At 38.3% G+C, this 12,386-nt stretch overlaps 1 protein-coding gene across 1 annotated transcript; it reads left to right on the forward strand.

Moving 5' to 3' along the window:
- Positions 1-896: 896 nt before the first annotated feature.
- LOC131332329 (lysophospholipid acyltransferase 1) lies at positions 897-11,266 on the forward strand. Its single transcript, XM_058366494.1, has 8 exons — positions 897-1,322; positions 6,024-6,079; positions 8,243-8,463; positions 8,562-8,970; positions 10,013-10,098; positions 10,538-10,601; positions 10,703-10,821; positions 10,919-11,266. The coding sequence occupies exons 1-8, from the start codon at positions 1,018-1,020 to the stop codon at positions 11,057-11,059; spliced, it is 1,401 nt and encodes a 466-aa protein (XP_058222477.1). The 5' UTR covers positions 897-1,017; the 3' UTR covers positions 11,060-11,266.
- The last annotated feature ends 1,120 nt before the right edge of the window (positions 11,267-12,386 follow it).

The raw sequence follows: 12,386 nt of genomic DNA on the forward strand, positions 1-12,386 counted from the left end.
TCGGACCAACTTATGCGTATCTTAATTTATTCTCTTTTCAATCTGGTTAAAGATAAGCCATTCACGTCATAGTTAAAGAATTCACACGAAATTAATTTTTGCTGTCGTTTGTCCCCAATAATCGTAACCTAGTCAATTATCAATGCTTAGGTGTTGTTCCAGCTAGATTTTGGGCTTTTTCTAATTTCGTTCCTATCCATTTTGTTTTTCCCGCGTTTGTTAGTTTTGCTCTTAGGTTTTTTGGTTGACGAATCGGAAAAGTATAAAAAATTATATGATTTTTATCCAAATATTTTTGAAAATATCCAAAATAAAGCACCCAAAAAATTGGTCATAATTTTTTAATTTTCCGAATGAATCTAAAAATCCAAAAAATTAGGCGCAAAACTAAAAAATGTCAAAAAAACAAAAAGAATAAGAATAAAATTAGAAAAAACCCAAAAAAAGCCTAAAAATCCAATTGTGCTACAAGTACAGCAACCCACTCACAACAACCGTGTACAAATCTATTTTGTGTCTGTCTTGGGTCCCACAAAGATGATCGAAGCCGTTCATTTTGTTCAAAATATATTATTTAGAGTCCTTGCAAAAAATCATTTCAATCCGACACTGTTAAGAGTGTGTACGAATCATCCAACTTTGCTTCAGAAATTCAGGCCAAATTCTGAAGCAAAGTTGTATGATTCATAAACTCCCTTACCGATATCGGATTGAGATGATTTTTTGCAGAGACCCTAAACAATATGTTTTTGATTAAAATGAGCGACTCTGATAATTATTGTGAGACCCAAAACGGACGCAAAATGAATATATGTGCTGCTGCTGTACGGGGTTTGCTTTACCCCTGGCATTTTTTGCTAAATATCTCATTGCAATTTCGCTCACACGTACGTGTCTTCTCTATATAAATCTACACTTGTGCTTCTACAACGATCTTATTTATATCAATCTCGCAAAACCGATGTTGAGTGGTTGAACTCACAGCCAAGAGAAAGAGACGCAAGCCTCGCCACCACAATGGTACTGGACATTGAATCCACGGCGTCGGCCATCGGCGTCTCGGTCCCCGTCTTCCGCTTCCTCCTGTGCTTCCTGGCCACGATTCCCGTCAGCTTCCTCTGGCGCCACGTCCCCGGCGGCCCCCCGGCCAAGCACCTCTACTCCGCCGCCACCGGCGCCGCCCTGTCCTACCTCTCCTTCGGCTTCTCCTCCAATCTCCACTTCCTCGTCCCCATGCTCCTGGGCTACGCCTCCATGGTCCTCTGCCGCCCTCGGTGCGGCATCATCACGTTCTTCGTCGGATTCGCTTACCTCATTGGCTGGTGCGTTCTCGATTTATTTCAAATTTCGATCTACAATTGCCTCGTTATTTTGTAATTTCGCAGGGAAAAAAAATTGATCTGCAATATTCTTTATTGGTTTGATTGAATCAAAGGTTTGAATTTTAGGCTCGTTGACTTGGTTTGAGAAAAAATAAGAGTCAATTGTCAACTAGTCACGATTGATCGGAATTCAATTACTGGTTTAATTGATTCGAGTGATTTGGTTCATCTCGGGCATGCACTCGGAACTGACTCAACCGAGTGGTGTCATCGGAATTACTGAACTCGAAAACAGAAAATTACCTATAGATTTTTAGATTTTAGGAGAGGAAAATGCTAACCACAGTTCATAGGGCGGTATTCAGGCGTTTAAAGTGTGTTGGATTGTGTGAACGATGTGCAAAAATACGAAGTAGTGGAATGTGCATCTTAATTCTGGTTTTTGTGGCATTATTTGGACCTTTAGCATGTTTCTTCAGGATTGTTTGGCTGTTAGTTTTGAGACAAAATACTTTTACAAAAAAGTTCTATAGGTTTGCATATTTTTCCGTCTTTATTCAGTTTTTTTTTTAACATTTTAACAAAAAAAAATACTTTTTGAGTAGAGTTTTTAACAATATTTTTTTTTCTTTTTTTGAGTAGAGGTATGCTATATGCATCCAAAAAATAAAAAATAAGTAAAAAATTTGATAAAAAATCACTAAAGACGAAAAAACACTCATGACAAAATAGTCAAAAATTTTGGGGAGAGATATTTTGAGAGGAGAACGAAACAAGGTTATAATATGTTTTTGTCACTACTAAAAACGTACTGTTATGGACCCCCCTTCTGCCTTTAAAATACCGTCACAAACTTAAGAATTCCAAACTAACATTTGGTGTTGCTTTTTATCATTAGTTGAGGTCAATTGCCGAAGCTTCCTCTGTAAATGTTTTCTTTTTCATTTGAATCTGTAGCAAACTATTGAGGTTTTGATTTATGCATGACTTGAGAAGTTTAAATTATTCTGTTCGATTAACTGGAAATAGATGTTGGATGGGTTAAATACCAATTTTTTTTTTTTTACAAGGTTACAGAATTTTGAATATTGAAATGTCACAACTGACAAAAAGTTTTAGAGTCGCCACCTGTCTGGGAATTTGAAAAGTTATCTTAGGCACTAAGCAGAGTCATGGAAGTGGTAGGCTTCACTTTATCAGCTTCTTCTTGATTCAGATTTTCTTGAAATTTGGATTAAATTGTTATTGATAATGCTTAGAGCAAGTCCAATGGGGGGATGGATAGTCATTTTCCATACCCAAATGCTAAAACCTGGTCTCCAATGGGGGATGGAAAAGGAGATGCAAAATGACTTTGATGGATATGGGGATGGATATATCCATCCCCAAATGACTATAGTCTATAGCTATAAATGCCACATCATCAAACCCAACTGCAATTACCAGAAAATGGACGACCGGAGTTACCTCTATTCGCTGGAAAGTTGGCCGGAATCTGCAAATGTCGCTAGTTTCTGCAATCTGTCGCCGAAATTTGCAAATGTTGGTGGTTTCTGCAATCTGTCGCTGGAGAGAGAGAGAGAGAGAGAGAGAGAGAGAGAGAGAGAGAGAGAGATATCTCGCCGGTGAGAGAGAGAGATCGACTGGTTTGTTGCCGTGGTGATTTCTAGGGTTTGGTGAAAGAGGGGTTTGCTCTAAGAGAGAGAGAGAGAGAGAGAGAGAGAGAGAGAGAGAGAGAGAGAGAGTATATGGGAGTTAGGGTTTAGATGTTCTTTACTTTGCCCAGATGAGTTCGAAGAGAGAGAGAGAGACCGACAGAATATAACGTTGGAATTTTTATCCAGTGTGGCACTTTGGGAAACAATCACCTTGTTTGATTCACATCTCAACTAATCTCATTTTCGTCTCTACACGTTTCTCAATACATTTTTCTCTCTATCTCTCTCCACTTATTACCACTCATTACATCAAAAATAACTTTCAAAAATGCAAAAAATGCAAACCAAACGAGGTGAATAATATTTTCCATCCCTTTGGTTCTATTTTAAAACTCGCCATTGGAGAGGGGTAAGTCATATTTTAGAACTAACTAACTTTTAACAACTTTGTGATACTAAAATAACTATCCATCCCCTCATTTTCCATCCCACCATTGGACTTGCTCTTACGAGGGTGAATGGGCTTTTCTCCTTAGAGTGCTATTATGAACAATAGTTCTTCATTGAGAGGATTGTATGTGAAGAACGCATGGTTAGTGCGGTTGCTTGATAATTTGATGAATGGGCTTTCAGTTAGTGCAATTGCTTATAATTTAAGGATGGGCTTTCTTAGTAAAGTGCAACTGTCACGACCCCGAATCTAGGAATTTGTTGAGTCATCGTGACCAATCGATGAGTACTCATGCTCATCCAGGCCTCTTTTCAAAAATAAATTTGGAGACAATGACATAACTAAAACACTTTAAAGCTTTTATTACAAAACCAAAGTATTCTTAAAAGAGAGCATTTTTACAACATTTACACACAAAAAACAACAGGCATGTCCTGGGGCAGCAGCAACTCCATTCATATTCCTCATTATCTGTGCAAAAATATTGATTCTCATAAATAAGTCGAATGCTCGTGTGAGATACAAATACTAAAGTTACACGTTTTTACCCTGGAAACAGTTCATAACATAAATGCTTGCATAATCTGAAGTAAATAATCTCATGATGTATCATTGAACAACTTAATCTTTTTGTAGGGAAGCGACCTCTCTTCCTGTGTGAAATGTGTGAAATGATCAAGTCACTGGCCGCTAGCGCCACATTCTTTCTGTCCGTATAACTCCCCTCTATGTTATGGTATCTTTTAGACCGTCCCCCAAACTCGGGATAACTGTCTTGATGCATCAATAGACCATCACCTTTGTCTGGCCAATAATATTTTCTAAGCTTAACTTTATAATGTCATCTCCTTTGTCTGCGTGTTTCTAGTCTTTAACATGAAAACTTTATCGTATCTTTTCCGTGGCAATTTTTAAATAAACTCATAAGCTTTTTTGAACATACAAACACTATGTAGCACCGACACTTCAAAAGGGCACCGTGTACATGTATTGGACACGGGGACACGGCGGGGACACGCCTAAATAAACTCATAGTCTTTAACATGAAAACTTTATCGTATCTTTTCCATGGCAATTTTTAAATAAACTCATAAGCTTTTTTGAACATACAAACACTATGTAGCACCGACACTTCAAAAGGGCACCGTGTACACGTATTGGACACGGGGACACGCCTAAATACATATTGGACACGCCACGTGGCGTGTCCAATAATTTTTATTATTTTTTGATGGGGGGACACAGCTGGGGACACGCCGGGGACACGGCTGAGGGTCAAAATGTAATATATATTTTTAATTTTGAGGGGTTAATATGAAATTATTCAAAAATATTTGGGTTAAATTGTAATTATGCCTTTATTTGGACCATGGTAATCTTATACATTCATATAGGACATGTCTTCATCAACAGTGGAAGAAAAGAAAAAATATATGTATATATGTATTTATATATATATATATATTTATTTATTTATACACGTGGTGTGTCCCCCGCCGTATCCGTATTCCCATTTTTTTAAAATTGCCGTGTCCCGTGTCCGTGTCCGTGCTACATAGTACAAACATACTAGTTTCATTAAAAGCATATAACTAAGGTATAAGTATCACACCTTGGACTTCTTGTGAGCTTAGTGGAGTCTTGACTCGTACCCTTGTTAAACTCCGGACAACATAGTGGTTGCTCGGCGATGGAAAAAGTGGTACACGGCTTGACTAGAGCATTACTTCTTTTCTTCTTTTTTTTGCTAGCACTAACCCTATACTAATCTAATACTAACACTGACTTAACATTTCCCTCTTTTTTCCATTCACAAGGAGTAGTATGTGGTAGCACATGCTATTTTTGGCCCATGCAATGAGAATAGAACTCCTATTTATAGGCTTTCCATATTTACATAACCTTGACACCTAATTTACCCAACTGTCATGCAAGCATGATGTGTCATTCTTTTAAGGATGGTGTAGGCAACTATAAAAATGACTTGGCTAAGCTATACTTATTATGTGGCTTGCCTATAACCATGAGGTGGATAATCCATAAGCATGATGTGGCAAGTTCTTCTTTCTTTTTTTTTCCTAGAAAGCAGTAGAAATTTATTTTCCTTTCTTTTTGTAAGCTATTACATATTTTCCATTTTTACTTATAAAAACAATAACATTTTTCACTTTCTACGTGAAGTGTCTAATTATTTTGGTACGCATACGCCGTATAGATGTTCCAATTTTCATTCCAGAAATAAAACTAAAAATTCTAACAAGCCGGTCTAAACCTTGTCTTTACATTTTCTTTTTTTATACATTTTGCGTAGGAATTTAGGGTCGGGGTTTTACAGCAGCCGCGGGTAGTCGTTTTCTTCACTGTATGGAATTTAGGCAACGAACAACGTGAACTCTTAAGGCAGTCATTGGCATTTTTTATACTTCCATTCAATTTTTGTCATAAGTTGATTACTTCCTTTCTGATATGCTATAAGTCCATAAGAGTAGCTCTATTTGTTACATATTTCCCACGTACACGTAGAAACTTCTTGAAAACCTATAATTTTTGTGGATGCGATTCAAAATTTTGACTGTCTAAGTATGTGTGTAGCCATGTATACTACATGAGTGGAGATGCTTGGAAGGAAGGCGGTATTGATGCTACTGGTAAGCACCATCTCAAACTTTCTATGTGCCTTATTTTCTGTCTTTCAAGATGTTACGGCATTGAATCCGAGAATTTCTCCTGTTGACCGACTTTTAACCTTTCATGAATTCAATATTATTGGAAAATCAAAAGTGAAAGGCTTCAAAGTGCATATTCGTATGTGTTTAACCTTCTCAAGCTATGACTGACAAATCCTGCAAAGCTTTTATTTTATGTTCTCTCTGTTGGCTTGCAACAGCCAAAGATTGAATCAAATAGATGTGGAAGAGACATCTGAATGCGAGAGTTAAGGTTTTGGTTCACTCTATTTTAGATGGCCTTGTTAGATTGATGTGGTGGAGAGAGTGAGTGAGTGGAAAGCTGAGAGCTTGGTCTTCTTTCTGAAGTATGGGAACATTCCTGACACCATGAAAGATTGATATGAACTCTGAAGGAAGACAACTTAGTTGAATGCATAGCCTTCGATTGTATCACCCATCAAAACTTGGGGCTTGTTTTACTCACGTATTATAGCATGGGAGCATTGTACACATGGAGTGGGGCCCACACTTCCACCATTTGGATGCATCAAGTTGCTTTGTGACTCCTGGTTGGATTGTGGAAAAGATGAGTAAAAGTTTGTTCGTGTAAGGTAGAAAAAAAAATATATGTTGAAGATTAGCAACTTAAAATTTGCAAGGACATGGTGAATATAGACCTACTTCCTATAGGTTTGTCAGAGGTAGGCTAGTTGTGTGCTTTGCTGTTGACGCAGCCAGCTTACTCAGCTGTCTTTTTAAGTGCGCAGTGTAGGGAAGTGTAATGAGCTTCATTGTAATGTCTAAGTTTTGGTCATAATTGGAACATATCTAACCGCTTAGCGAATACAAAAATGTCTGTTGGATTGTGAAACGACAAAATCACAGGATATTGGATACATCAGGATGTGTAGTACTTCCGAATAATTGAATTGCTTCAGTATTCAGTAACAAGAGCATATGAATATCAATACCTTTCCTTTTCCATGTTAAAGAGTTTGTTCTTTGCGACCTTTGTTGTTTCAATTCTCCTATGCTAAGTGTCCTCACTTCATAAAAGTTGTTTATTGTGGGGAAAACTTAATAGTTTGCCTCTTTTACCCACCATATGACGTCTCTAGGCAAAACCATGTGAAGGTCCTTTTTCACTTTGTTTGGTTTGTGGCATTGTTTATTGGAGTTCCGCTGACTACTGAGCCTTGATTCAAAAAAAATATTCCGTACCCAATCTGTTTTGAATTCTATATTAGAACACTTTGAGGTGCACACCGGAATTGGATGCTGGACTTCAAATTAGTTCTTGGATGGGGCACGACTCCCATGGACACCATCCCTGCAGAATGGAAAGAAGGCAATCTGGCACTACCTGCCTCAATAGTATCAGACTTGTTTTAATTTGAAATGGCTTCCTAATCGGCTCTTCTCTAATAATTTCTGTAGCGAAAGTGATATAAATGTTTCGTTTGAGTAGTATATAATGTTCCTTTGGTTTTGTTTCTTCCTGTCAAAGTAGAGCAATTCTGGTAGAGAAAGAGAATGTGTCAAGGTAGATATGTTTCTTTCATAACCGATAAGGGAGATATGTTCCTTTCATAACTGAGAACCTGTTCTAGGCAAGGCCCTTAGGACCCACCCACCCAATTTCGAGGTTCCTGCTACACTAACCACTTGAACTGGACAAACGACGGGATTTGAATCCAAGTTGTATTGTGGTGAGCAATGAGCATACCTTACCAACTTTTTTTTTTTTGCACAGCACACACCTTACCAACTTGGATGGTATTTTGTAACGACACCTATGTATTACTTCAAAACTCGAAAGTATTGACATAATTCCAAAACTATCCCAGAAATTGTTGACCTTCCCCTCTTCAAGCGTTTAATGAACCCCAAAACTTTCTTTTTACACAGTGAGAGTTTCTGTTTGGTGTTTAAAATATTAGTAGTTTATGTGACAACAGTATTCTCATGACCATTAACAGAACAAGATTTCTTTAAAAACTATTTCAGATTTGTTCTGAACTTGTGATCATCCAAGGAATGGCCGTATTACTTTTTAAATCACTGATGTGATTACTTCATTGCATAAATTTTATGCCATTTGGTTATTCTAACCCAATTGTGTAATCTTTTCCTGGCAAACAGGTGCCTTAATGGTGTTAGTACTGAAAGTCATTTCATGTGCTATGAATTACAATGACGGGTTACTGAAAGAAGAAGACTTGCGTGAGGCACAGAAGAAAAATCGGTTGCTTAAGTTGCCCTCTTTAGTTGAGTACATTGGTTACTGCCTCTGCTGTGGAAGTCACTTTGCTGGACCAGTTTATGAAATGAAGGATTATCTCGACTGTACAGAAAAGAAGGGGGTGAGTCAACTACGTTATTGTAGCATATCTATGTAGTGTTTGCTATTCTTTCTCAGTGAGACTAATTTGTGCTTAGGTTTTAATATTATCTTTCTTAGATATGGGCACATTCTGGGAAAGGACCGTCACCATCACCTTATGGGGCAACAATCAGAGCTCTTATCCAAGCTGCTTTTTGTATGGGGTTGTACTTGTACTTGGTACCTCAGTTTCCTCTGTCCCGGTTTACGGAACCTCTATACCAAGAATACGGTTTCTGGACGCGGTTGGGTTACCAATACATGGCTGGCTTTACAGCACGGTGGAAGTATTACTTCATTTGGTCAATCTCAGAAGCTTCTATCATCATTTCTGGCCTGGGGTTCAGTGGTTGGACAGATTCTTCTCCACCAAAACCACGATGGGACCGTGCAAAGAATGTAGATATTTTGTGTGTTGAGTTCGCAAAGACTGCAGCTCAGATACCACTTGCGTGGAACATTCAAGTCAGCACCTGGCTACGTTATTGTAAGTTTTCACTTTTCATTGCTTGTTTGGGCTATTCCACGTAGCTTTGCTTTTGTTTGCTCCGTCAGCAGATCATGAATACATGTGAATATCTCACTCTGAACATTGATTTTTCCAAGCACACTGCGAGAAAAACCATAGCTGCGAGTGGAAAGAACTAGCCCTAAATAACTAGGGTGAAGGCAGGAAAAGAGTCATGTGTGTCGTTTGTTCGGGTGAAATACAGTGTATCGTATGGATGTGAATGGATTTCATCTGCAGTACGAGTATAACCTATTTATTGCTACACTTGACCTGCATGGAGAAAAGTAACATAATTAATTCCATCATTTTTCTTGGCTTTAGAAATCCTAGTACTTGTAATTGAGTTTGTTATAGTTCTACTGTTATCTTGTCTTACTGGATCATTATTCTATTTGTTTCGAACTTCAAACCTATATGACCCACGATTCCTGCATCTTTATAGGTTATAAGCATTCTCATTTATCCATATGATATCATAATCCTGGCAGTGGCCAATTTCCCTGGTGTTTACTATAATTAACAAAATGCCATTGTGCGAACATCTTTGTTTCACAATAGAGTGTGACATTAAGAATATCTCCTCGAGCAATTTTGGTTCACCATGCATTATGAAATTAAGGATATCCCTGAAAGTGCGAAGTACAGAAGACAATGATGGTTCAACAATAATCATGAGCATTATCAAAGAAACATTTGATAATTCTGAAGTTAGTTGATTTCTTCTCATTTCGCCAATACATTTTACTTTTCTATCTTATCATGCTTCAGGCTTTGGGGTGGATATTGCACATGTTCCTTCAGTTTTCAATTGAACATCCAAGGGGTTTGCGTTAACATGTTGATGTGGTAGATCTGTAATATTAGGAGGTCGTGAAAGTTGTGATGGGTTGGAGTTCATTGAGTAGCATTAGTTCCTTATATAAGTGGATTCATGATAAAATGCATATTTAATGGTTGAAGTGATACTTGTATAGTTGTATCTATATATCTAATCTCTAATACATTGCTGTTCTTCCAGATGTTTATGACAGGCTCATTCAGAAGGGGAAGAAACCTGGTTTCTTTCAGTTGTTGGCTACCCAGACTGTCAGTGCTGTTTGGCATGTGAGATTCCATTTTAATATATGCTATTCAAAAGAAAGCTCCGTTAATCTATCAAGAAAGTAAAATATAATGGTACAGTGAATGAAGCAATCAATCTCCCTAGAATTGGTTTGCGGACATGTCCATTTGTTGGATTACAATCCCTATGGCTAGGTGGAGTTTGGTTCTCCCATAACTCTATAAGCACAAGGGACATGAATGTGTCTTTTGTTTGCCTTTGGGGGAGAAAAACAAACTAAAAAAATAGAAGTTCTAATGATGGTGTCGTCACCATTATTTGACATGATTCACTAAGCAGTAAGCACCTCTTTTTTGTTTTCTCTTGAGAATCTTCCTTTTCTCACCGGGAAAGAAAAGGTCATTTGGGCATTTACTTGTCTTCAAAGCTAGTTCTAAATGACTTAATTTCTTGTTCAAATGGCCTCATCATGCTGTGCAGGGTTTATATCCCGGGTACCTCATATTCTTTGTGCAGTCGGCACTGATGATTGCTGGTTCAAGAGGTGAGAATCAGGCTATGCTTTTTTGTTGTTATACTTTTTTCAGATGCTTAAAGTCAAATGTTTCATTGATTGTCTAAAACATATTGTTGGTCCATGAGCAGTTATTTATAGATGGCAGCAAGCTGTTCCTCCTAAAATGGATCGGGTGAAGAAAGTATTCGTTTTTTTGAACTTTGCTTACACAGTTCTGGTGTTGAACTACTCCTGCGTTGGTTTCATGGTACTGTCCTTTACCTTTATTTCCCTTCTTTCTTCTCCCCAAGCTAAAATCTTGCCAAAACAGATGTTTATTGTTTTTTCTGCTCTTAATTCCACAGGTACTAAGCTTGCATGAAACACTTGTTGCATATGGGAGTGTGAATTTCATTGGAACCATTGTTCCCATAGTTGTTATCCTCCTTGGTTACGTAATTAAACCAGCAAGGCCGTCCAGATCTAAAGCTAGGAAAGAACAGTGAGTAGAAACCACCGTTTTAGCTTCTCATTGGAATGGCCAGAATGAAATTAGCAAAAAGAGAGGGCTTTGCTATCTTTTTTTGAACGGCGAGGGCTTTGCTATCTGCTGTATCTACTTGTTCTTTTCGTAACTTGTAACATTCGTCCTGATCTCCAGAATTTTTATGAACCTGTTTGCGTTTAATCTGATGCTAAAGCTTTCATTTGAATCGTCATGACTTACTCCCCAAATCTTTAGATAAATGTCGACTGCAAACAAAATTTCCCCCCCCTTTTACTGCCCTCCCCCCTTCTTGTACGCACACAAATACTCAAACATCTCTCCATTAACCCCCCCCCCCCTCTCTTATTCTGAGTGGTTATCCAAAAGAAAAACAACATAGATTGCTAAATTAAAACGCAATGCAAATATCTGTCATGTTTTTGTTTGTGTTCTTTCTTCACTCACAAAGAATGATGGTAGTTTCGATGGTAACATGTACAACTGGTTCGGTGGATAAGTACTTGGAGTTCCTCTCTCCGTGCTTGGCTTCAAGGCTCCATAGCTGCTTTGGCGGGGCTAACATACTCTTCAGTGCTCATAGGATGTGGTGGGACTTTTGCTTCGGTCCCGAATACGTGGAGTCATTTTTGTCTACCGATTTTTTTTTTTCCGGGGTGTGTTTGTGTGCTGATATTTCAACATTTGGATTCATCTTTGAGCTGAGGATAAAGGGTGGCAATGACATGGAGGTTCTAGTGTAGGGCCTTGAGTCCCAGTCTGTGACTGATTGTCCTCAAATGTGCTTTCAAAGAGGCAGCTGGAATGCCTGGCTCTTTGACCAATTTTGTGAATTTCCTGAAACCCTGCTTCCTAGTGATGAACTGTCCTTAACCCCACTCCCTCTTCACAACACATGTTTTTAACATATATCTGCTTATGGTGCTGATATATTTGCCATATAAAATAAGGCTGGGAAAGTTGGAAACATGTTCTTCCTCGTGCTCTGTTATGGCGCTGTGTGTTATTTTGCTGCTGCTGTCCCAATCTTCTACAATCATTTTTTCTTTTTGAACTGATCTACAATCATATGGTCCCCAAGTGACTGCGCAAGGGCAAGCATCCGTCCTTATCAATCTCAGTCATCTTAGGCAGCGTTTGATTCGCGGATAAGGCGCGCTGGGGATAGGACTTATTGCGCCTAATACTATGTTATCCCATGTTTGGTTCCTGGCAGGGTTGTCGGGATTAACAATCGTGGGATTAATATTGTCCCAATATGTGGGGTACTATGGGATTATGCATGATTAAGGAGAGCCAGCTATGAAAAATTACAGGAATACCCTCGG

This window comes from Rhododendron vialii, chromosome 7a, assembly GCF_030253575.1.
Source record: "Rhododendron vialii isolate Sample 1 chromosome 7a, ASM3025357v1".
Classification (NCBI taxonomy): Eukaryota; Viridiplantae; Streptophyta; class Magnoliopsida; order Ericales; family Ericaceae; genus Rhododendron; species Rhododendron vialii.

Coding starts and splice junctions, on each gene's coding strand:
- LOC131332329 (XM_058366494.1), top strand. CDS start 1,018: ATGGTACTGGACATTGAATCCACGGCGTCGGCCATCGGCGTCTCGGTC. Junction 10,099..10,537: donor CTGTCAGTGCTGTTTGGCAT/GTGAGATTCCAT, acceptor CATGCTGTGCAG/GGTTTATATCCCGGGTACCT. Junction 10,822..10,918: donor ACTCCTGCGTTGGTTTCATG/GTACTGTCCTTT, acceptor TTAATTCCACAG/GTACTAAGCTTGCATGAAAC.